The 26563-nt window shown below is 46.2% G+C and overlaps 1 protein-coding gene across 1 annotated transcript; it reads right to left on the bottom strand.

Moving 5' to 3' along the window:
* Positions 1 to 946: 946 nt before the first annotated feature.
* On the bottom strand, positions 947 to 26412 carry TMEM255A (transmembrane protein 255A). Its single transcript, XM_010015480.1, has 11 exons — positions 26245 to 26412; positions 25403 to 25409; positions 22477 to 22619; positions 18136 to 18198; positions 12013 to 12102; positions 10024 to 10086; positions 9552 to 9578; positions 9088 to 9158; positions 6381 to 6540; positions 4952 to 5095; positions 947 to 1384 (listed from the first exon to the last, which is right to left on the bottom strand). Exons 1-11 carry the CDS (start codon positions 26410 to 26412, stop codon positions 1226 to 1228), a joined length of 1095 nt encoding a protein of 364 aa, XP_010013782.1. The 3' UTR covers positions 947 to 1225.
* Positions 26413 to 26563: the final 151 nt, after the last annotated feature.

Below are 26563 nucleotides of genomic sequence, written 5' to 3'. Positions count from 1 at the left end.
AGAACCACACTTTACAGGACAGTGTGTCACATAACAAAGCTGACCTTCTTTTGTTATGCAGGATGCATGCAACGTCTGTTGGAATCTAGATCAATCAGCAAAGTCAGCAGCTGAAGATTAAATTAAAGTCACAACAATAATTGAAAATTCCTATCAGTTTCATCCTATATTACAGGGTGTTGAAATTTATCCATGTGAGACTTCCATCCTGGACAACTAGTGGTGGATATTCCGTATGTGCAGCCTGTTAAGACAGCTACTAAACCAGTGCTTATTCAAGGTGCTGATTCAGTCCATTAGAAAAGTTAAAAGTGCGAGCTTGAAAAAAAATCCCAACCAAACAGAAGGGGGGGAGGGGAATAATGTTTTCATTGCACTGTTTCAGTGACTTGTGGACGGTTCCTAATGCTCTTTATAGGAATAAAAGGAAGATTTAGGCAGTGCAACCACTCAAACCATTTGACTTCAGCATTAACTTACAGAGTATTCAGAGAAAGGTAAGTCCATCTCACTTTCCATCTTAAGAAGCATCCTGAAATAAAACCAGCTTGCCTATTAAATCTTTTTCCCTCAAAAAAAAAAAAAAGCAATATTCCAACAGTTTTGCTAGACATACACTAAAATATCCTGTGATGTATCTCTCTTCATTAGTGTTAAAGTTTGAGACACTGTTGTGGTTCATCCCAGGATTTTTCCAGTGTGTAGGCCCTAAACCAGCAAGTGATGTGAGCTACGTTCTGTGGCCCCAAAAAATCTCAGCAACTGGAGCCCCAAGGCCAAACAAAACAAGCATCAAGTTGAGCTGTCTGCAAGCACCCTCACCTTAAACAGATAGATTGACACTCTCTGGCAACTACCAATCTTGGCTACCTTTACTTCAGCTTGGCACAAGATGGAGTAAGGCAGACCAGAACCTATCTTCTGTGTTGTATTACTTTATTAAAAACCAAGGACTACATGAACCTCGTGGTAAAACAAGGAGGCTGGAATTTAGGTCACTCACTACTCACCGACACTGCAAAACATCAGCAGTATGTCTCCTTCCTCATATTCCATTGTTAAACCCCTGAAATAAGCCTCGCAAGAAAGAGAAATCCAATCTAATATTTGTATTTGCAATTATCCTCTGTATCTACCCCTCCTGCTCCCTCCCACAGTAAAATATAAATACAAAATGTTCACAATTATTTCAATGGCAAACATTTTTTCTTCTTTCCGACGTTCCCTATGGTGTATAAGGTGGTGGCTTTTCAAAAGGTGGGAAATACGGAGGCGAGTAACGAGGTGGCGCATTGGAGGACCACATATAGCTGGGAGATGGCGACATTGACTGGGGGTCATCAGAGAGGCCAGAAGGAGTGGAGGCTGGAAACACACTGGAATGCTGCAGGGAGACAGCAAGAAAGCTGTAATGTAACCACTTCCTCATGTAAGGGACCCTGGCAAAGCAATACTTCCCCACCAAGCAGTGCAAAATTAACACTTCAAGGCTCACTTCAGCAAAACGCGTGTACACGTACAAATAAGTTTTCAAATAACTTGCTGCATTCAAGGTAAGCACAGCCTGTAAGTAAGGTTTTGCATAATGAGACTCCGAGACTGAAGAAGGCATTTAAAAACAACAAAACAAAGAAAAATTGTTTTCTCATCACTTATGTGTACCTGCTGCATTTCACAGAGGCTGGACAATAGGAAACTGATGAGCTGCTGCTCTCAAATCTTGGGTTTCACTCATCAGCCAGTACCAACAAGGAACAGGCTGCAGATAATTTCTTTTTATACTACTTCTTCCTCTTAATCACAAATAAAACCTGCTAGAAACTAAACCAACTTGCTCTTTCAGTAAGTATAAAGCTTGAAAAGGTGCAGAAACAAAATCTGTACATGCCTGACAGTTGGCATGCATGGAATCTACTCCACCATGGTTCCCTAGGCAACACAACCTGCTATCCTATAGGAGCAATGGAGGGTGGAGCAGAGTGGAGACAGCACCGCCAGGCTCTGCTGTACTCCCTGCAGGAGCAGGAGCTTGATGGTACCATAGAGCTGATAAGCCACATAGCAGCTGTCAAATGGGAAATATAAGACAAGTCTGTTCCTGAGCCAGCAACTGTGGCAAAATCACTTCCCTTAGGTGAAGCTTGCTCATTATAATCTTATTATAATACTAATGCACACCTCCATCCCAAAGTTACCTGCCTCCAATGCATGACCACCCCTCACCAAGCATGCGCTTTGTATTTTTTGTCAGCTTTATCTTCAAATGAGAAGTAGGAGAATTTTACACCCATCAATAATAAAAGAATGGATGACTAGAATCACTCAAGCTTCACTTAAGCATAAAGAAACAGTATAAAAGTAAGCTGAGGGTGGGGGAAGAGTCAGGGAAGACTCCAGTGTAACTACTGGCATCAGTCAATGGGTTGAACCTGTCTTCTCCCCCATAGGGATGCCTACTGGACAAGATTTACACTCTAGGCATGCTGAACACTTTTACTGGAGATTAGAGCATGTCTGTATACTGCTTTAAATATGTTCTAGCAATCAGATATTATCACTGGCAATCCACGAACCCTAATTTGTCACGATTTTATATTAGTAAAGAGTGTTATTCCATAAACTGTTAGTGCTGGTCCTTTGTGGTCACTAGTAGTCGCTGGCAGCAGGTAACGTATTCAAATCAACAGCGGGCAGACCACTGAGGGGTCCCTCTTATGCTGTTGGTGTGATTCCCTGAGCAAGTCAGTCGAATCGCCCTCCAATCCAGTGGGACAGTTCAGTGAAGGGTCCCTGTAACAGGACATTGACAGCCTGGTTGGGCACAAGGGTCTCAGCTTTCAGATCAACCACTGGGGTTGAGAAAACCTCCCCCTTTCACGTGACAGAGGACCTCAGAGAAAGCCATACAATCTGTCCCCATTTCAAACAACGCAACAGCTCTTCCATCAAGCCCTGGGCTCTTGCAGGGGCACAAGCTTCCTTAGAAATTCTGGAGTGTTGGAGTGTTTTTCCTATGAGTATGTGGGATGAGGGAAGCACCAACTTCGCCCATTCTTGCTCCAGAGGTGGTGCAGCCTTTGAAAGGGATTTGCGAGGCAAGGCTGGGCTTGCTCTGTGTGCTGCAGGATGGCCAGGGAGAAGGTGGCAGGATGGTGCAGACACTGCTGGGGTCAGGGTATCTGTAACACCAGTATGTAGTAATCTAGAGCAACTTGCTCTTGCTCAAGGCAAGGAAAGTCTCCACAGCCAGAGGCTTCAGCTAATGCTTTCATGCAGGCTCTCAAGCTCCCTGGAAGAAAAGCAATGCTCAGACTTGTAATTGAATTTGAAAGAGAGTTGGCTATTTTAAGTTTAAATTACCTCGATTTATGCCCTGCTTTTGTGCTGGCTCCTAAGCCAACACCTGTGCTCACAGCAGTGAGACACGGAGAGACTTTCATCCATCTGGCCATGCTGTAAGCGTTAGCAGAGCCCCAGCAGTACTTCTGGTTGAAAAGCAGGGCAAATCCACCCAGGCTGAGCTCTCTGCTGGTAGTGTGGCTGCACTGCAAATAAACGCTGAGTTAAACAGCACTTAATACCAGCTGAGCAGCTGAGCAGAGGACTTCGCAGCAGAGCTGGTTTGGTGTGCGCTGAGGTTGGCATTTTTATAACTGTAAAAAGTTAACACACCACTAGTGACTGTCCCAGGTTGTGTTAATATAAAAAATTACTCACAAATATGTGTAAATAACTCTAGAAATTCTGCTGTAAGTGTTCAGACGCTTCTAGGAGGCCCTGACAACAGTATTGTCTAATGGCACTAGCAATAAAACCGGGAAGGTCTAGATTCACGTTACCTCTAATGCATGGCTCTGATGAGGGGAATGGTGGCTATCACAGAGCAAACCTCTAAGTTGGTGTCTAAGACCTTAATCTTTTGCTATAAAATAAGTCTGCAGCCCTGATGGCTGCAAGGAAAACATATGATATGTTAAGTTAATGTCCTGGTTTCAGCTGGGATAATTTTCTTCCTAGTATCTGGTGCAGTGCTGTGCTTTGGCTTTAGCCTGAGAGCAACGCTGATAACACACTGATGTTTTAGTTGTTGCTCAGTAACGTTTACCCTCATCAAGGACTGTTCAGTCTCATGCTCTGCCAGTGAGGAGGGACACAAGAAGCCGGAAGGAAGCAGAGACAGGACACCTGACCCCAACTGGCCAAAGGGCTATTCCATAGCACACCACGTCACACCCAGTATAGAAACTGAGGGGAGTCACCCGGAAAGGCCAGATCCCTGGTTTAAACCATGACAGTTAACATCACCACTGTGGTAACGTCCACTTGACAGAAAAGCTGAGGAGGAAGTGTCCTCATCTGCTTCAACAAGTGAAAGCTGATGTTGACAGGAAGGTTCACGTGAAATCACACACTACCAACAGCACAGCTCCATAACTCAGAAGAGGAAGGGATGTGTTAGAGCAGAGGTGATGTCTGCAGGGACCATTCTTAGACCAGCTGAAGCATATGGAAAAAATCCATGACCGAATAGCTTTTCAGTCTGTATATGTCTTCAGGAGCTCAAACAGCTTGTTTCCAAAAGCTCGTCTGTTCCTCTCAGACTTAGCAGCTGGCCTAATAAAAACTAGCAACTGAACACCTCACTTTGCCTCTATCCTCTGAGCACTGCAGTGCCAGAGGCAATGCCTATTTTTAATGTGGCCTCTGAACAATGGGGGAGACAGGCAGCAAGCTCTGTTGCCTTCTCTTCAAGGACAGCTTTCAGGAAAACACTGCCTTTGTAAGAGGGCACTGCCACGGACTAGTGCCTAGCAGGAAAGATTTGGTATTCTCTGCAGGAAGAGGAAAATTAAACTGTGTGAATGACAGGAAGACAGGCCTCCAGAGTGCTGCAGACTGGCTGGATTTAACCTTGCTGTTGAACAAGAAAACATCCTGTAACGTTCCCTACCTGGAAGTCGTATGCGGAGTAGGGAGGCAAGTGAGGAGTGCTGTGGTAGTAGGTGTTGTAAGATGTCACTTGTGGCCTTGAGTAGTAGGACACCGAAGGGTGTGCATTTTCAACCGTACAGTTCAGCGTAGGGAGGGAAGGAGTCTGTTAAAACAAAAGGAAGAGAATCTCAGGCTATTTAACCAGGTCACAGAAAGCTGACTGCTGAATGAAAGCAGAAATGATTTAAAGGTGCACTGTTTGGCTCTAGAGCTTAACTCTGTTGAATTAACAACTAGCAATCCAGTTCCCTATTAGGCAGCAGGTAAGTCTCAAGGTCACTTCATTCCTCAGCCACCTATTGTTTCCTCTCAGATCCCACAGAACGAGCTGGCAGCAGCCCAGCCCACACCAGTGCTGTTCAGATTGCATCTTCACAAGTAGGAGAAAGAATCCATTCATTTTGATTACTCTATTATTCAGTGCATATTTCAGCTCCTCTTGCACTGCTGCTGTTCACAGGCACTCCTATACATCTTTCTGCAGAGGTTTACAGGCTGCCTGGTGTGGATCAAATCTCAAAGGTCACAATGCATAGCTGGGAATATGTCCCCTGTTTTGTTTGGGAAGATCTTAGTGAGTGAAGGTCTGTGAAGACTGTAGGAAAGTTCTGAAATAAGGCACCCCTAGTGCAGGGCCCAACATCTGTTTGTAAAATAATGTATTGCTAGGAGAACAAATGCTCTTTCCCAAGTGTCTCATTTTGTATTATTCTGAAGGAGTCACAAGAGATTGGGGGGGCAGGGGAGGAAAGCAACCCAAATTTATCTACTGAATGTACAGTTCTGCCCATGGGTTTGTCTTCTGAAGACAAAACTGTATGGAAGGTAACAGGCAGTCAGGTTAAGTGAGGATATTTCAAAGCTCATGTTGTAAGAACAGCATTTTTTTTTCATTAAGTTTGCAATCTTTCACCTGGTTCTGGTCTCCAGTTCATCAGGTTCTGCACCATGAAGAAACCAGATGGAGAGTTTCAGCCTAACATGGCTGCTTAAGCACTCTGTAAAGCTCAGAACCCAAATACTGCTATAGAATCAACAATTCATGAGCAACCACCACACATTTCCTTGTAGAAGGTCAGTGCTATGAAAAGGAAGATTGATTTTTAACAAAGAGCTTACTTTTATTCATCCTGGTATTGCCAACACCTGTGAGAAAGTTCCTTAAGAAAATACAGTCTCCCAATTTTGTTTATCTTTCCTAATTGTCTTTAGGTGGTGACACCAGATCAGAAAAGTAAATAACTTCCAGTTTCTCCTTAAAGTTATTTCATGTCCTTCTTTTCAGCCTGATTGCAGTGATCATCTGCACTGAAATACCACCAATTAGTTTTAAAAGGCAATTTGCCTGATGTGTTGTTTAATGCACAAAGAAATTGTTACCATCTTACCATGTCTTTAAATCCTCCAAGTATCGCTGCTGTGATGATCCCTAGGAACAGCCCCACTATGTTCAGAATCGTTGCTGACCAAAGCAAGTGGTAAAGATGGATGATGTCCTGGCAGCTGCTGACATCAATGTATTCATAGTAGCCTCCAGAAATCTCCACCCTGCTAAATTAGAAAAGAAACCCAACGATAAAGATAAAACAATGCAACAGATCATAAAACCTAAACACTTTGCTGGACAGTAAAATTCATTCTGCAATTTAATGATGGCCTGGACCTAACTACAGCCTGCTACATCTCATGCTTGTGGCATCTGAGATCTCCCTGCATGACAATGGCAGAAGATGGTTTGATCCGTTGTGAAACAAACAAGTCCTGCAAGGTCTGCGAATACCCAAATGACCTTGAGTCTGAATCTGCCTTATTTCTATCATGTGAAATCTCCATAGAGCCTTGGGAGGCTTCCCAAGGACAAACTGGTCTTGGAATTAATTACCCAGGGAAATCAGTCTGTGCTCCTCACAGGCAGGAGCGGCTGGGTGGGACGGGCACAGGACAGCACAGCACCATAAAGCATGGCCAACTCAGCTGCCCTTTGCAGCTCCACAGTGGCACAGGCTGGCAGACAGAGATCCTTCTGTTCACATTTTTAAGCTTTTCCACATGCACAAAAGAGATGGAGAAGACTCGTTCAAACCCACTTAGGTCATTACTTTGGAAAGGGAAGAGCAGCTCCTGCAACATGTGGCCTGAAGTCTTGCAGGTGGAATTCTTCAGTAATGACTTCTGTTACTCAGGGAACAGGGTGGCCTTCAGGTCGCTTACCAGATGGAGTGGGCTACAGCAAATTCCCCTTAAGAAAACATGTTTACCAGGGATAAACAATACAAGGGCTTATGAATGACTTATCTCTGAGCTCACATATGGGGTTAGGCTCAAACGGCACAAGGGCCTCAAATGGAGAAGAACAGACTTACATTTAAGGCCAAGAAGCAGGAAATACAGGCTCAGTTCTTAAGCAGACTCTGCAAGGGCTGCAGGAACCTGCCCCCTTTCATAAGCCACCCTCCTTCCCTCATAACTCGATTTCTGTTTCTTCTTTTCCTTTTTCCCTTACCCTTGTAGCAGGCAATGGCAGAAGACATTGCAACAAGGAGACAGGGATTTCAAGCAGAATCGAGGCGGAGCGTAACCAGATTGTAAAAATCTGCATGTTAGCCTGCATGACCTCTGTATAACCTGAGCACATACTGTGACTGCCTTTAACAATGCAGCCTGTATGTATTGTTTGCAGGAGCTCATTCCTATGGAGATGTGTGAGACTGTAAAGCTTTCAGCAAGTCTTGGTTTACCATGAAGTACATTCAGCATTTCAAGATACGTACAGCATGTACTTCTCAATGGGAAGGGGCTGGCCCACTGCTGCCATAGCCAGGGTTCTCAGCACCAGGAGGGATGCAAGATTGCTACCACTTTTTCTATAATGTCCATCTTTACATAATCTGTGAGCTAACCTTGAGTGTCTGTGCTTTTCTCATCGAGATCTCAAAAGAATTCTCAGTGCAGAACACATGCTACTGGGCAAGGTTGAGGTGGTAACAACTAGTATCTTAGGGGAAAATGGGTAAGAGGTAGGACCCTGACCCAGCCTGATTGGAGGAAAAAACCCCAACAGCATAGGAAAATAAAAAAGCAAACACACAAAAGTTACAAGTTCTTCTATTCCAATCATTTCCCTGTGTATCGCTCTCTTCAGCTAGTAAAATGGGATTGTTCTGTAAACTGTCAAAGGAAAGTGTGAGCTTCACCCCTCTGCAAAAGCTTTCACAGAAACAAAGTCCTGCAGGAACCAGGGATTACCCTTTCCAGCATGCGGAACCATCCTCTCCAACAGCAGCTTTTGATCTTCCTTCACCACCGCCAATAATTTAAATGGGGGCCAGTCCAACTAAGTACTGTGTGAAACACTAAGCCTGAAACAGCCCTAGGCAAGAGCCAGCATTAAAAAAATCAATTTATTAATTGCTTGATGACACACATTACACTCTCCAAATGATACAAGCAGTGCATGCTGTAAATTAAGTTGGCTTAGGCACAGTAGCCAGATCTAATGGTGGTGTGATGACTATGCAGGGGTTCTCGATTGGTAACCACCCTTCTGACTCATCTTTGCACAGGGCTGGTACACCTTCCAACCTCCTGGGACCATGCAAGATAGTCACTGGGCAGAGAGGACACTGATTTATGACAGGCACGTGGTACCAGCCTGCAAATTCTCCTCTGTTAGCAGGGTGTGGAATGAAATGGTGACAAGGCGAGGAAGCACAGTGTCCCAGTTTGTACATCTTCAATCTTCTAAAACAAATAAAACTCCCCAAACAAGGGACACTCAGTAGGGGAAAATGTGGGGAAGGCACCAAGCATGGAAGTAATGGAAAATCCTGCCCTCTTTATTTTTCCATCTGGGCTGGCCTGGAGCTCACCCATAGCTGGGATGGCTTTAGTGATGTATTTCATATATCCTTTTCCTTGGTTACTTGTTGCCTGGAACTCTTGTGGCCAGCAACCCCAGCTCAGGATCCCTTCCCACAGCAGCTGTCATTAACTGGTATCTTGTTCCTCCCTGTCCTGGCCCTTCACACACTGCAGACCAGCCCGGCCACCGCTCGCCCTCCCCACGGCCAGCCATGGTATTTTTAGCTCACTCACTTTCCACAGTTGTACAGGTCACAGCAGAAGCAGGTGTTGGTTTTTATTTTCGGTGTGCAAGGTGCACGGCGCTGCGGGTGACAGATTGCCTGTGTGAACACAGAGAAAACACATACAGCACATAAGGACATAATCACCAAACATGGTTTCTAGTGCTGTCTGGCCTGCTCTGCATGCAGAGTTTATGCTGATCTCCAGGAAGATTTTTCTTCCCTTATCTTGTAGCACAGTTCCTACAAAGTACACAGTTATACTGGAATAAAGACACACTAGACTAGAACAGACCAGCACTTCCTTTCACTATGGGGAAGTCATAGATAAGCACATGCCTACATAGGAAGGGGGTTATGCAACTCTTCTACAAGTAGCCAAGACCTCGCTGAACTAACACTCTTCACCACACAGAAACTCAGAGCAAAGTGTTGTCAATAGCATGATACAGTCTGACAGCAAGATTCCCATACTGGTGAGCAACTGACTAATGTGGTTAACTGTCTGCCTGTGGGTAGTAACACCCAAGCTCACATGGATGGTTTTTGGGCTGAAAAGAGAATGGACCCCACCAATGCCACTGGGTAGCACTTACTTTGCATTTTAATTTGGAATACAGTGGTTATTCAAAACTACTTGGGAACTTGTGAGGAGATCTGAGAGATTCTCAGTGAACAGCAAAGGCAGCCAAGGATGTCCACACACCATCAGTGTGTGTCAGGAACAGCCATCCCCAATGGGGTTCTCTTTGAAGAAGACACTAGTCAGCAGAAGTGCAGAGGCTGTTACGTATTGTTTGTATCCACCAAAATTACTGCTGTCTGAACTCTTAACCCACCACTCTGCTCCTGTAATGAATGTGCAGCTGAAGAACTAGAGAAACTGTTCTGTTTTCCTATCGCCCCCATGCCTTCATGGAGACAGCACAGCCAAACCTGCTCTCACCTCTGGTGGGGTCGTGCTCTTGGAGTAGTATTGACATCGCCCTGCATACAGCGGCCTCAGATCCTGCCGACGACAGAACACCAGGCTTAGCATTGCATCAAAATCAAACCCAGCTCGCTGGTGTGGGGAAAGGCTTTAGAGAGACCCTGCTCTCACACCAGCACCTCGATACAGTGGTGTTCTGCAACATCCACGCACGAGCAGCCCCCCACCCAGCCCCTCTGAGCCCCAGATGTTGTTGAACCCTGGTCCTTGGAGGCAGGTATTTGTTGCAGTTAGCATGGGAGGCACAGGCTATTAAGCCAGGCTCATTTGGGTGAGGCCAACCACCCCAACCTGAATGATTCATTCCTCATCCCCCTCCCAGACACATCCTAGGGCTGCCTGATGTGTTTCTGAGGGTTCTTCATGCTGAATCATAACAACTTCTCATTAAATTGATGACAAATTTGTCTTTTGGGCTCTTGACTTGTGGGAAAGCTCTGGAAGATTACCAATGGCTCAGCCTGTAAACATGCATTAGCGTCTTACTTTGGGGCAGTCTGGTCCCCAGGGTGAAACCTCAGGGAAAGCAATGCTGGATGTGTATCCGCACCAGGGAGACCTGCCCAGGAGCAGCCAGACTTGCTCTCTGTGGAGCTGATCCAAAGCTCAGGGTGGCAGGGCAGCGGCAGGGAGAACGCTATGTGCCAGTGTGGCAGGAGCATGTCTCCAGACAGACAGTGACATTTTTGGACTGTTAAGGGGTAAAGTGAGGCCAAAAGCACGTCCGTTCATCAAGAGGCAGAAACCAGAGCCCTTGTCATCCCAGCTGCTTGGGTCTGGCTGCCTCAGGTATGCAGACATCCCCGCGGCCAGCCGGGAGGAGGTGCCAGCTCATGCCATCACCCAACCCATGAGGTCAGCACCTAAAAACCCCAGAGCCAGTCTGCAGGGCTCAGACCCACCTGGCCAGGACCAGGAGTCAACGGAGCTTCACCTTTCTATCAAAGCTAATGCTTCACACGTCCTCACACCAGGGGTCAGAGGTGGCCCAAGACTTGATGGTTGCATCCAGACAGACAGAGACCTATCACGCAGCTGAGCAGAGCTGCCCTTTGCTCTGTCAGCAAATCCTGCTGGTCCAGCTGTCGTCTTTCTACCACTGGAACACTCAGAGGCAGGAAAGCAGAGCCAGCTTTACAAGAATAATGAGCCAGCTGACATCAGGAGTTTCCACTGCAAGGGTAATTCTAACCTTCTGAAATTCCCTTCCATCCTGATCACAAATAAACCCCAAAATCTGCCTTTTTCATCCCATTTTGCCAAGAATTTAAACAAAAAAGACATCAAACTGCAGAGCTGCAAGACAAAAATCTGTCTGCAGGTGTAAGTTTCAATTAAACAGTTGAAATGGAATTGTGTTTTTCAACTTCTATATTTACTATATTAAAACTTCTTTTTAACTATAACTGAAGCTTTTGCACATCCCACTGTACTAGCGATTGGTCACGACAGCAGTAGCTTGTATTTTTTCAAGTCATGAAATGGAAACTGAGAACCTACTGCAGTGCTTCCTGTTTCTACTGTAACAGTTTAATGAGCTTCATATCAAATTGCTTCATTCTACAACAAGATCCAGTGGTTCAGTTAGCATTAAGAACTACCTCTGCTAACATTTAAAATACAATAGATGCACCTGCTCAAATATTGTCCCTTGGCAATAGCCGTGATTCACGTTACATCTTATAGTTCTGAGCCTCAGTAAACACATAAAGCATACACAAAAAACCCTAAAGCAAAGTTCTTAGATCTTAATGCTTGCTGCTAATTTCAAAATATCTTTTAAAAACTGATACATTCTCCTAAAGTTTATGATTTAAAACAGCATTCAGCACATGCTGTATATTCACAGACGCCGATGTGGCCTGATACAGGATTACAGCCACCATCACTTGCTTTCCTCGAGCAAAAGCATCGCAGGACGCATGTTTTCCTGGAAGCACTTACTATGTGTCTGGCAGCAAAGACACCATCTACTATGGCACAGCAGAACGCAGCAATGACGCCAAAGCTGATGAAGACAATCGATGCAACCAGCTGAGAAAGGAAAACAAAGCAAAGTATCATCTACCTCTCCACAACCAAGCGTTTCGTGCCCTCTCCACAAGGATACGTAAACCACAGTCAATACGGCCTCAAGCAGTCAATGACCCAAATGTTTGCCCAGGCTGCTGGTCTCATTGAAGGCAATGGGATGTGTGTCTCCAAGGGGCACGTCTGCTCCTGCAAGGCGGCAGGAGTAGCAGCGTTGTGCCAGACTGGTACTCTGGGGACTTGATATTGTAATGCAAGTTCTTCCACGACTCCAGCTAAACTTAGGCCGAGGATACACCTCCTTTTCTGGCTGTGCTGTCCTTAACTCTTCCCTGGAGAGAAAGGAGGGGATTTCTTCTCTCCCCATCCTGGAGCGCTGTGGGGAGCTGCTCCTGTGAACACTCCCCAGGCTGTAAGGTCACAGGAGTCCACTGTATGTGAACCTCTCTGGTGGGACTGCACCTTCTGGAAGCAACACTCTAATGCAGGCATTGAGCACGAATTCATGAGACCAGAAGGCAGGTGACCAGCCTACGCCATCGGTGGTGTACACCCTCATAACAGCCTGGCTGGACGCCTCGGTGCCAGGTTGTGGCAAGCACAGCCCACAGGCCTGGGGAGCTGCAAGGAAAGAGACATCCACCTTCAACTCAAGGAGTCAACAGATCGAGGGAGGTGATTCTCCTCCTCTTCTCCACTCTGGTGAGACCCCACCTGGATTACTGTGTCCAGGTCTGGGGCCTCCAACACAAGAGGGACATGGAGGTGTTGAGCAAGTCCAGAGGAGGCCACGGAGATACTGCGAGGGCTGGAGCAGCTCTGCTCTGGAGACAGGCTGAGAGAGCTGGGCTGGTTCAGCCTGGAGAAGAGAAGGCTCCGGGGAGACCTTACAGCAGCTTCAGTGACTAACGGGAGGCTACAAGAAACCTGGAGAGAGACTTTTTACAGGGCATATAGAGATAAGACAAGGGGTAATGGTTCTAAACTGAAGGAGGGTAGACTTAGATTAGAGACTACAAAGAAGTTCTTCCCTGTGAGGGTGCTGAGGTGCTGGCACAGGGTGCCCAGAGAAGCTGTGGCTGCCCCATCCCTGGCAGTGTTCAAGGCCAGGTTGGACACAGGGGCTTGGAGCAACCTGCTCTAGTGGAAGGTGTCCCTGCCCGTGGCAGGGGCTTGGAACTGGGTGAACTTTAAGGTCCCTTCAACCCAAACCATTCTGTGAGTCTATGATCCTCTTCCACTGGCCACATCCTGCCCATATTCTTAAAATTAGGGTGAAAACATTCAGAAGATAAACCAGAAATACTCAACCTCTAACCCAGGTATGAGAAACAGTCTCTACTCCAACTATGCCACTTTAAACACCACCTCTGCCAAAGTGCCCAAAGCTGGGGGAACCATGCACGAGCGCTGACACAACCCTTCTCACTCCTGAGCAGCCGCTCAGCCACTGGGAGCAGGCTCCAGACCAGCTCATCAGAGCTCCCCGTACCAACCTCCCTCACCAAAGCACACTGGGGATATGGACAGGGCTGCAGAGGGAGGGCAAGTGTGCAATTCAAACAGCTCCACAAAGATGTAGCTTGGGGAACAGCAGCACTTCCACTTAAAGACCTGGAAGCTTAATTGGGTTTTTCCCTAGTGGTTTTCCACTCCAGTGATCACAGCCTTCAAATGTTGCTTGCTGGCAGGAGTTAAAAACTGCTTTTCTGTAAGTACACAGGCAGCTTCTGGTCATAGGGAGCTTTAGGCAGTAATAAAAATCACTAACAGCACATATACAAAAGTAAGTTATCTTGGCCAGCACTGACAGGTATCTTGGGTCTCCTGCATAGGGATGTTTGTTTCAAAGCTCTGGGTGTTAAGTTTGCTCAAAACCCTTGGTTCTTGCCACTGCACAAGTATCCAATTCTCAGAAAGACAAGCTAAACCCCTTGACAAACACAAGCCAGAAGGATCCTATATATACTTTTTAAGTATCTCAGGATTTTTAGGTTAATCACACAGTTTTTACCTAAACCTCTCTCAGTGAACACAGACCTTCCTCCAGCAGCATCCACATTCAGACCAGGTCAGCTTGAGCAATGTGTGGAGACGCAGGAGGGCTCCCTCAAGACAGTGTAAATAGTCACTGTACAATTGCTTAATTCAGTGAACTTCAAAATGAGAGAAAACAAAATGGTTTTCTGGATGAGCCAAGTATTCAAGACATGCAGGAGCAGATAGAGCAGACTACAGGATTAACACAATGACCATACAAACAGGTCACCATCACTAGTAACAAGTTATTACTGGACTATTAGATGCTGTGCTGCAAAATACTTGCAGATGGCAGCAGGTGACAAGTTTTCCAGGATCAGGTCCTATGCTGGGACCCTGTTTCTGTCAGCTACAAACACCAGCATTTCCTCCCAACTCAGACTCCTGCCATCTCCACATCTGGATCACAACTTGCACTATGCATTACAGCAGTCACGCTGTTTCGCTACCACAGCCAGTGAAACCGCACAATAGGAAGAAGCACAGCTTCTTGCAGTCTCGGTGGAAGAAATGGGGTTTATGGCTTAGGTTATTCTGTAGCAAGTTCAGTCTTCCTCTGTATTGTCCTTTGTTTCATACATACATGAAAGAGGATATTCTCCCTAAATAGCATGACCCTTGGAGATGGGAAGAGCGCCAAACACTAAATATATACAAGCAGGGTATTTGTCGGTCGCCCCTGCTTGCAGATAGCAGCTGCTAATACGGTTATTTAAAATAATACAAGGTTAACGATGATACTTTCGTAACAGCCCTACTAGGATATCAGGATCTGGTGTTAGAAAAGGGTTTGCTCACTTTATTTACACAGTTTTTTCTCTCTCAGCTGGAGAAAGAAAAGCCTGAAAACCAGACACTGAGAATTTATGATAAAGGAAATCAAACAGCAAATAAACCCATACAAATTAATTAAAAAAACCCCCATGGTTTTCAACTAATCTCATGATTTGCCAACAAGATTTGTGATCTGGGGTTGACAATACTGTCACTGCAGCAAGCAAAAGTCCCTTTTAAGAGCGGTGTGACAGCAGTGATTAGTCTTTGCTCATCTAACTCCTGCTGAGGCCAGCCATGCCAAGCAGCGTTCAGACAAGAACAGACAAACTGGGTTTGGATAGTGCAGGACACGAAGCAGGAGTGTCCTGGGCTGAGGTTCCCTTTGGGCCACGGTCCAGTGACACATGGGCTCTGAAGCTGTTGGTGATTAGTTTTCCACGGTGTGTCTGGCTGTCACAAAGGCATGTGAAACACTGACTCCTCGCTTGAAAACTGCTGAGCAGGCAGCTCAGGGTAAGTCAGAGGCGCTGGCAGGCAGCAGGCAGTGCTGCTGGGCAGCTGGCCCTCCCTGGGGGACGAAAGCTCTGCCTTACCTTGACAAGTGGGAAATGCAGACGCATGGCATGAAAGCCAATACACGGGGTAGGAAAAATGAGAGGTCTATTCCTGTCGGCAGGCAGGAGAGAAGTGAGGAGTGCTGCTGCAGGTTAGCTCTATCGCTCAGCCACGCCGGCTTGCTCAACTCCTCGTGCTCCCCAGCAACATTATGGGAGAAACACACGCAAGAACATGGCAGCATAATCCTGCTGTCATTGAAGAGCAACTGCGTAACCACCAACACCAGAACTGCCTTTTAGCAAACTAGGACACCGGGAAGTTCACACAGATAAAGTAATCCCACGCTGCCAGTGGTATTATGGAAACACGTAATGGACAAAGCTGCTCCTGGGCAAGGATGAGCTGTGCCTAAAGCACAGGGACAGCAAGTGACAATTACTGCATGTCCTCTCTGCGGTCAGAGCAGACACGGGAGCTGCAGCAGTGACGCAATCCCTGCAGAGCTGGGTCATGCATGCTGCTTAGGACACAAAACAGTAGAGAGATGACAAGAATTAACACGGGCTACCCAGGGCTCTTCAGAATAAAAAAGTCAGTCAAGTCTGAGCCCCACTGTCACTCATAAGCACTCCTGTGAAGAACGCAGGACTGGCATTACGTGGTCATTGCTCAACCAGACACTGACACGCTGCTAGGACAGAAAGAACAGGACACGCTGTTCTTCCAGAGCCAGGGTGAAAATAACCAAAAATACCCACTGGGAAACCCACCTTTCCTGCACCCTGTCAGACTGCAGGAAAGGCAGTTTTGTACTCCCCGAAGGTCTGCCTACCCCTCTCCCTCCTGCTCTGCAGAGAGCACTCTGTTAGCAAAGCAAAGGGCAAAGCAGCCCAGCCTCTGGATTAGGGCAAGCGCAGATTTCTCCCAAATCCCTCTGCAGCTTGGCACACATGCCTTAGCCTTGTTCAGTAGCGTGCCCTGCTCACCTGATCCCCACAGCCCCCCTCCATTCCTGCAAGAGCAGCAGCGCTGGGCCTATGGGATAGGCTGCGGGGGACACACGATCCCCCCTTAGCCCCTCTTCCTGGAGAGCGGACCAGGGGCAGGGGGCACACATGCCCACAGGATGCTACAGGAGCTGGACTGAACCTCCCCATTTGCTATCTCTCCCCAGCCACATGTGTCAAGCAGAGAAAAGAGGCTGTCGATCTCAGTCCTACCTGTCCGCATCAGGTATCAGCCTCTTCTGATCTCTCCTCACTCCTTTTGCTAAATTCTCCCAAAAACTTCCCCCCACCCTAAGCTCTGCTACTGACACCTCCGAACACTACAGCCCCTACCTTCAGGCAGAGGCAGGAGGATAAAAGGCTTGTGAAACAGTGTCTGCAAGACATGTTAAGGGGCCATCAGAGACCCAGCCAAGGCCACACCACTCTCCTGTGCTTGTCCAAGTGGGTAATCTGGGCCAGCTCTGTCCCCACTGCAGAGAGACCCCTCAGACCCCAGCAGTGTTGATCTCGCCTGGTCTGTGCTATCTGCATGCTCACTGCCCACCTGCTCTCCTCTGAACATTACTCCCATGGGATCATAGAATCACAGAATCAACAAGGTTGGAAAAGACCTTTAAGATCAAGCTTAGTTTAAGTCCAACTGTTCCCTCAACACTGCCAAGTCCACCGCTAAACCATGTCACTAAGGGCCTCATTTACACAGTTTTTGTACACTTCCAGGGATGGTGATTCCACCACTTCCCTGGGCAGCCTGTTCCAATACCTGATGGGACACCAGAGACCTGCCTGGACAGTGGCTGCCCAGCCCCAGCACACAAAAACCTCCTTACAGTGCAAGGAGGAAACTAGAGTGCTGTGGTCCACACATCTGGTCTAGCCATCATCTTCTGTGCTTCTCGGGTCCCCAGCTGCTACTTCACAGCATGCCAAGTTTCTCGGTTTTCCTTTCTACTTGAAGAGGTGTTGGAAACAAGGACCAAGTACATGCATGTTAATCAGCAACACCAGAGAAGTTGGTTGCTTTTCAATTACACCAGTCTTCGTGTTTTCGTCATGTTGGTATCTTGAGTGACTTCTTCTCTAGACATATGCAGAGCAGAGAGCTTTGTGCTCTCATGTCCCCAGGGTAGACTTTCTGCTGGGGGCTTTCACCTCCAGTCTCTGGGCTGGCTGTTATACTGCTTAATCTTCTTCTCTAGCTTTTGCTTAGAAAAGAAAGTGGTCACAAGCAGTTTTTGCAGAGCCCCAGGCCTCTACGAATCTACTTTAAAAGATTTCAAATAAATGTATTATGCTCATGTTATTCACCACATCATGTACCACTGTACATGACCACCACATGGAAAAGCACTGGGCACGAGTCTGTGAAGCACAACCTTGAAAACTCCGAACACTCAATTTCAAATCCTTTAAAACAAAATCCCATCGAGTTCAATGAGACTGGGTAGAGTCACTTTGTGCTTCCCTCAGCTTTTCTCTTAATTTAAAAATATCAGGCTTAATAGTTCTCCTGGGCTGCTGGAAGCCATCTCCAGCTCTCAAGAGATAAGCAACACTACCCTGGAAGAGTCAGGAAAACAGTAACACTCTTTACATGCAAAATTCGAGTTACTGTCAGTTTTTTAAAAAGAAGTTTTTATAATGAACTTACCATTTGCCTTTTGTTTTCTATCAAGTTTGAACCAATTATTCCAAGAAACGACCCAAAACCAAGCTGAAAAACAACATATTGTTAGCATTTATATCAGGAGAATATACAACGTATTTTACATACAGACAGAACACAATCAAATCCAGAAGCAGCAAAAGAACATACTGGGGATGTGTGAGCACTCTTCCTTCAGCAAGGAATCAGTGAAGTCTCTCACTAGTAGGAGCTATCAAGTGTATCCCTTATATGACACTAAAAGCGCGTGTGGAAACCAAAAGGATGAGTTCTGAATTCTATCCCCTTCCCAGTGATGCTGAGAAATGGCTGGTGGATGAGGATATGCATTGCAGTCTTGAACAGCCCTACGAACGCTCAGGAGCCTCCAGATACAAACCTAGCAGGACTACATCACTAGCAACTGCAGGACCAGGCTTTTGTAACCTTACCAAGGGTGTGAGCAATCAACTGAGTTTTCAACTCAGATAGTTTCTGGATATGAAGTATGGAATAAGGGAGAATTATACTTGGGAAGATTTAGCAGTTTTCTGCTGCCTTCTACTCTTTCCTCACTTCCAGGGGTGGGGATGCATCAACCAGGGTCTTCTACCAGAAGAGCTCCTGCCAGCCCAGCCCACAGAACAAGCTACTCCAGCAAAAGCATCTTTTCTTGATGCCATCCATAACTGACAACACTGTTCTTATTTCAGCTTGGTGAAGTCAGCCAGGAGTGCAATTTCCCACCTCCTTTCTCCATAGCCTTAAGCTATTTAGCTACACTAAACAGAAGTTTCTAGGACAGAACAGACCTCAGCCAAGCCAGAAACAGGGACTTCAACCAGGAATCACAGACTATGGGGGGTGATGCAGAAGTACTTCTGTGCCACACCGAAAAGGTCTTTGATCAATGTAGAGCATATCCAACTCTGCTTCTAAAGGCTGGCAAAATGAGAAATGCCAGAGAAGTCCTACAGCTGGAGTGGTCATATGAAGGAGGTAAAAATCTAGTCAATAAACTAGGGAGACAGTGAAGACCTGGGTGAGAATGCCAAATAACTGGCTAACTCCCAAGGAAGCAGAATAAAGCGCAAGACAAGCTGCAGTGATTCAAGAATGAGTCAACTAACCTGGATCCAAGAATAGAAACCAACGGTTTAATAAATCCAGTATTAACAAGCAGAGGCACATGCAGAGATTAGCAGACACAAAAGTGACGAAAATTTGGGCTTAAATCTTCCTCCGCTCTGCTTAAGCCCAGAAACATTTGGTGCAGTGCCGTGGGCAGCAAGGCCTGCTGGCTCAAATGGCAGGGCTTAAAGCTTCCTGGCTGCCTGCATTCCACTCTGGGCTCTTCGAGACTGCTGTCCCCACATCAGGGACAAACTACCACAGCAGGAAGCACAGCAACAAAGCCGGGTGCTGCTTAACACTGGGGCAGCCGGTAGGCAGGGCAGAGAGCCAGGGGCACCGCTGAACCTCCCCAAACTGATCTGCTACTGCTTCTTGGCTTTTTACTTTGCTCAAGAAGTTGTGTGGCAACACACACCTAAGGCAAATGCTTAAGAAAAATGTTCTCTGCCCTTTGAGCTTGAGCCAACACATTTAATAGTGTTAATTTCCTCCAAAAGGTGAAATACGGAAGATAATTCAAAAAGAAGAAATTAGAGCAAGTCTGTACATCCAACATGTGAAGATCAAATAAATCAGTGGATTCTCGTTAATTAACAGGAATTCTTATTGCACCAATATGAAAACCACTAATTCTTCTACAGATGGCACAAAGAAATCTCAGTAATCTGCATCAACTGTATTTCTTATTTGCTGATGGATATGTTTCCCTGGGACATCTGTCTAAAAGGACAGGACACAAAATCAATGTGCTTTTCCAGAGTGAAGCCCCAGGCCAGCACGCTTGACAAGAAACTGTTACAGAGGTTTGCCAGTTAAAGCCTAAGAAAGGTCAATCATTTACACAGATGCTTGAAGCTGGTATAACCTGGAGGCAACACATGTATCTCAGAGAGCCTCACTTCCATAAGGGTGCTTGCCCTCTGCACCTGATCATTACTTCTGTCTGCTGAACATCACTGTTACTCTGGGCTTCCCAGGCCCAGGTCAGTCTTCCAGCCACAGGCAGGATATTTCTTATAGAGGCACAGCCAGGGTGTTCACAGATGTAGCTGCAAAGGTGTCGGTGATCATGGAGGAGGGTGAAGGCAGCCTGAGTACAGGACAGGTTACTGCAACCTCTGCTTCAACTCCTCCAGTTGTGTCAATGAGGAATTGGGCTGTCTGGGGAAAAAAATCCAACAAAACCCCAACCAAACAAAGTCCCACTGATGCAGGGAAGATCTTCAGTGCCTTGTTCTGTCCTTCCTCGGGAGCAGAGGCCTGGGAAGATAAACCCCCTCATCAAACAGCCACTTCTTTGCATGTCTCCTCCCTGTACAAGAGGTGTTTGCCCAAGAGACACAAGTTAAAGGAGGAAAGAACGGTGTGTTAGGCACGGCACTGATGAGACATCTGATGTCACACGAGATGATCCTATCCATGGATCTGGTCCACGCATGGGGAAGTCACCCAGCACATGAAGACACTGCTGCTCTATTCCTTACCAATGGAGGGTACTCAGGGTACAGAAACCCCTGATGGAGATGCACACAGGCCTAACATTTGTGTCAAGTTCTGGATGACAAGACCTGCAAGATGCTGCTGCTTCGGGGCTGTGGAAGGCACCTGCTCGAGGACAACTCACGAAGTACTCCTGCACCACAGCAAGCCCTTTCTCCACAGTAAAGGGAGAAATCCCAGCTTGTTACGAAACATCAGCTATTTTAAGCACCTGCTGAAGCATCCATCACCACACTGAAATGTTCTCCTGTGCAGGGACACAGGTGAGGTCATCACGCATTTCTACACAGCAGATTAATGAGGATGAATATGGTGACAAACACAAACTGTGCTCCTGAATAAAGTAACTCAACAGCCTCCCCAGGTCTAGGAATTCATTAATTCCTTGAGTAGACTGCGTCTTACAAAAGCATAAGTGTTGCTGATGTTCCTGAGCATAAATAGCACAGAAGATGTCAAGGGGATGTGAACAACAGGCTCTACCCATCTGCGTCAGTCTGCAGGGCCTGCTCTGAAGCACGAGGTTCAACTCAGGCTGACAGAGCGTAGGCTAAGTGTGGAGAGTTTGAAGCCAGCCTGTCACCTTTCTCAACACCTTCCTTCTAGACTTCTCGTTAAAAAAAGATCAGGACTAAATGCAGGAGTTACCGGGACAAGCCAGAAAACCACCAAGGAGACCTAACACAGTCTGTAACAACATTCCATACTAATAGCTGTAAAGGGACTTTCTTCAGTCCTAGAAGAGCTTATCCACAGAGAATTATAAACCTCCCCGAGATCAGCAATGCATGGCAAACAAATCAAACGATAACAAGGCAAGAACAGGTCTCTACCTAGTTATTTGGACTGGCATTAAGTCTCCAAACAAGAATGCACAGCACTGCTCAGCTGTTACACCAGGAGCCTCTAGCTGGGGGGCTGCAGTTACACTCCACCTACCAAGACACCTACTTCTGCAGCTCAGTTGTTCTGTGCTTCTTTTTGAGCATGTCTCAGACAGGAACAGACCAGGACTTGCTTTCCAGCTCGTCTTAGACCTCTGCTCATGCAGGGAACGGCACGATGTACTTGCCCTTTATGCTTCTGCAGGTTACACGTCTGCTGTCAAGAAGGCTGGGCACCAGTGGTCTTCTCTAAATTAACCTATCTGAAGCTACAGGATTGTCCTTTCCCACTGGCATCCGTTGATAACAAAAAAGAAGAAATGGATGTGCTAGCTGCTTTAATGTGCATGCTCACCTGGCAAGCTGCCACAGCGTGCTAACGTGCTTCTCCTCACCCAGGGACTCCAAATTAAACACTTCTGCAAGTGAACTTTACGACCACAAGTCCATGTGAACAGTATTTCAAGACCTGGTCTCTCAGCACTTGGCACCTATGGTCCTTCTTTGCTTTACTTCTGCCCGGGGTTAATGTGAGGTATAAAAACAAAGAAGCTCTAAGGTTGCTTTGACCGACATAAGACCTATTGATCTGTCTCACAGCTCGAAAGTGTGTTATTATCTAAGCTCAGAGAGGGCTGCCACGTGGTTGGGATTTTTGCATGGGAATGAGCAGTAGGTGCAAAATAATAATAAAACAAATAAATCAAATGGCAATGAAGTAGCTGAGCACAATATTCAGGACAAGATCACCCTTTAAAACATTCGCAGCATTACAAGGGACTTTGTAGGCAATAAGTTTTCTAGACCTACCTAGGAGTTCTATACTTACAATAACCCCTGGGTAATAACCTCCAACAGTCACATTTTGGGTTCTTGTTGTAGCAGCTAGGCCCACCGTTAGAATTAATACTGACACAATGAGGAGAGTCACAGTTACGTAGAGGGAATTTCTTTTTCTTCTATTGAACGACCCTAAAAACACACACACACACAACAGAATTTGCTGATTCCATCTGGGGACAGTCACGGTACCGTAATTTCTTCCTCCCACCGCCAACCACATTGTGGTGAATTTTCTTTCTTGAGAATATTTCTGGGTTTGGCTGTCACTTTTCACCTTCACTAACATGCTTTATCAAGCATTACTAGGACATCTGAATTCACATTTACTTATCATTGCTCTGACGTCGATGAAGAGAGCTTTAAGAACTGTAACTCTGCAAAGCTCGTTTGGATACATCAGGGCCTCCCAGCCCCTCTGGCCCGGGGCAATTGAGCTGATGAGAAATATTACCATTAGGCACTTCTGTACTTTCTGATCTGCCTACTTACATAAAATTAAATACCCACACTGTATGCCACTTGAATTAAGGGGGGAAATCTTGGCTGTAATCATACTGCATCCACAATTTTCCATGTAAATGAGACATCACCAGTAACAGCCACTTCTCCCTCTCCTGTAGCATCATTCTCTACTTTCCGCAAGGACCAGGTATTTTTAGATGCTTGAATAATGAATTTGTGGATTAGTAAAACTCATCTACAGCTGCCTGATTACGATTTTTTTCTTTTATATATTTATAGATCTCCCAAATGAGCATAAATATGAAATAGTGATTCCATCAGCTAAGCAGCAAGCTGGCTGCGACGTTACACTCAGCAACATCCTTATGTGTGTTTGTTCAGCATGTGCTCTGCCATCGTTACATCACTTTGTGGAACAATCCTTTCAATTATATTTCATACCTTATGTAGACGTAACCCGGCACCTGCAAGAGCAGCTGGTAGGATAACACACGACAGGTCCCCTGCCACGATCCCTGTGGGCTGCTGGGCTACCCTGAATCCCATCCCCACAGTCTGAGGCTCTCCAATGCACCCCAGGAGCAGGCAAAGATATTTCTCACCCCAGAGGCTCCCAAGTGATGTGCAGGCTACCAGGTCTTCTCAGAATGTTTCAAAGAAGGGCAGGGATGTTTCCCAAGAGCAAGGAGCTGCTTCCACCATCGCTGAGCGTGTTTCCTAAAACCATGTTGGAAACCCCCATCTGAGGTGTTCAGCCAAGCCCTGATGTGGTGAGGTAAAACACCTGCGTCAAGGCAGGAAGGAAAGACTCAGCCAAGCCGAGCACAATCCCCTTGTCCAAATTCTTCAAAGAAGGGAGCACACCAGGCCTTGCTGGGCAGCTTTCTGTCTTGAAGACGTGCCCATAGGCCCTTCTTTCGGATCTCTGTGTATTTGTGGCACAGCTAGAGAGATCTTTTCACCCTAACTGCTATACTGATGCAGCTATAAGGACACACACTGCTACAAATTATCCCCCTTCCTCTGCAGGGACAGCTCTCCCCAGGGAAAGGTGCAGCAGCTCCTGGCTCCTCCACACCCACTCCAGCCATGCTTCTGGCAGGAGCACTCCCTTCTCCATCCCCTGCTCCGAGCTGGCACAGCTGCCATGGGCACAGGGCTGGATCATTTCACCCACACCATCCAGATGAGCTTGAAATCAATGGCAAGTCCTAAACTTGGGGTTTAAAAGGCCAACACAAGATTAATAGCCAGAGAGGTTTACAAAGAAAAGCGACATCCTTTTTGACTGACCAGTGCCTCTGGATGGAGAGCTCTCCACCCACAAACCTTCTGGTTATGTCCCTGAGCACAGCTGTGACTGCGCCACTGGGTCTAACAGCAAGGAGCTTGGCAACTATATTAGTCCTTAGCTGGAGTGAACAGCTAGACAGTTACTAATCTCAAACAAAACAAAATTAACTAACTTCTAGAGAACCTTAAGATCCAGACAGCATCTTTTATCAGTGAGCCTTACCTTTTCATGCCATTTTTTAGAGGATGGAGGTAAACGTACCCAACTGTTTGCTGCAGGTTGCATTTGGGGCTAATGTTTTTATTCTCCTAAATATGCTAATCAAGTTAATAATATAAACTCTGGACTTGAAAAGCTTTCAAAATTCACCAATATATCAGGCCATTCTGTTTGTACTGCCTCCCAAATACTAAAGTTTGTGCCACACTCCAGTTTCAATGTAGTAACTTAAATGCAAGTGTCACTTAAACATCTTAAAATTCCGAAGTACCTGGGACCAAAGGCTTAGCTGAACAAAACTTTAGAAACTGGAGAAAAAATTGCTACTTCTTACATAGATTAGTTCTAAAAGGAGAGAAAGAACAATGCTGTCTTGCTTACACACATGGTAGATCGTCCAGCTTCTGATTACTGGCTGGCAAAGGAGCAGAAGATAAGTAAGTCCAGCCATATGTTCCTCACACAGCTTAAACTCTTCACAGCTAGGCTGTGTGGGTGTGCAGATGTTTGTGTGCCATGCAAAACCATCCTGCAGAGCAGGGCTTAGGAAGCATTGTGGGTACACGGGCACGGCGTTTACACATACAGACCTGCATTTTCATCAGGGATGCTTCATAAAGTTACAATGAAAAAACCTGCAAAATGTGCAAAAATATTTTCTCAAAACCTAGAGTATTTTATAATAGAATCTGCAGGAAGAGAGTCTAAAAGAAGCAGTTTGAAATACTGGTTATGGATTCTGAACTTGTTTCAGAACCACCATGTTTTCCGCTCTTACATTTCCACATTGTTTCCCAGCTCACAACTGGCACACACCAACACGCAGTACAGAAGTGAAACAAAAGGTTTCCAACTGGAAAACTTCTGAAAGCTTTTCAATATTCCTTAAAAAAAGTTTTTATTCCAAGTCCTGACAAAACCAACCACGATCCTTTACCTTGATACTGGAGAGAGAGAGACGCGAAATAGAAGATAATGTGATTACCTCCACTTCAGCTCTGTACTGAGACACTAATTCCATTCTTTCTTTCTCTGAAAACACATTTTGTTATGTGTATATTGAGAAAATCGTTTTGCATTTCTGTAAGGATGCCTGCAGCTGCTTCAGCATAGATGGACTCATACGCATCATCTCCAGTGAGAGCTGCTGATGGGCTGCCCTAGCAAAATCCTCTCTTGACATTAATTTCTGCTGAAAGTATTCCCATTAAATAATTTTCCTCTTTGCTACTTGGTACAGCTCTACACGCAGAAGTGGAGCTAAGACAGCTTTGCTATCTCTGCCTTTTAAGAGATGGTAGTAGCTTTTTCTCTGCAATTTATTCAAATTAGACATCTCAAAACTTGCTGTGCTTACCTCAACATGCGTATAGAAGGTGGTTTGAAACACTGTGCTTAACTCTATGAGGAAGGTGCAAGGACATGAATGCTATCTGTAGTCTGGCTATTTCTTTTTGCTAAAATGGCACTCAAAATATGGAAAGGCTTCAGAAAGATCATTTTTATTCTAAGCCTCAGAAACATCCTCTCATTATAGTTGCCATAAATAAGCCCACTCTAAAAACAGACTGTAGCAGGTTTTTCCAGATTACTGTAAAAGTTTGCAATAATACAGATCTTTGCGCTGCCCCTTATTTACTTGCCTTTTTTCTCCTAATTATCAGAAGGAAATAGACTAGATGGCACACAAACATCTTCTCCATCTTATTCTTTGGGGGGAAAAGCCAGGAGTGAAGAGTAAGTGTGAAACAGCACAACGAAGCCAGCTTTAACTTTTACCCTGGGAGAACCGGGGACAATCGGCACGGAGCTGTTCTCCTTCCCAACCCTTCTCCTCCTCCTGTTCCACTTCTCCGCTACAACAGTGTGCGAGATCCGACCTTCCGGCCCCATGCAGGGCCCTGCCTGCAGCCCACGGGGGGGCCAGCGGGTGTCTGGGTGCTTCATCTCCCGCTTGGGTGGGTGGAAGGTGGCGAAACCGCAATTAGCGGGCGCGGAGCGGTGCGAGAGGTTCTCTGACCTAATTAGCGCGGTGCAGGAGCGCTGCGAGCAGCTGGTCCAAAGGATGCTGCGGGGAGCCCGGGCAGCCAGCGCCCCT

Source organism: Nestor notabilis, unplaced genomic scaffold (genome assembly GCF_000696875.1).
Source record: "Nestor notabilis isolate BGI_N333 unplaced genomic scaffold, ASM69687v1 scaffold9145, whole genome shotgun sequence".
Lineage (NCBI taxonomy): Eukaryota > Metazoa > Chordata > Aves > Psittaciformes > Psittacidae > Nestor > Nestor notabilis.
Note: the sequence above shows the minus strand (reverse complement) of the source record. Positions and strands in the feature narration are given on the sequence as shown.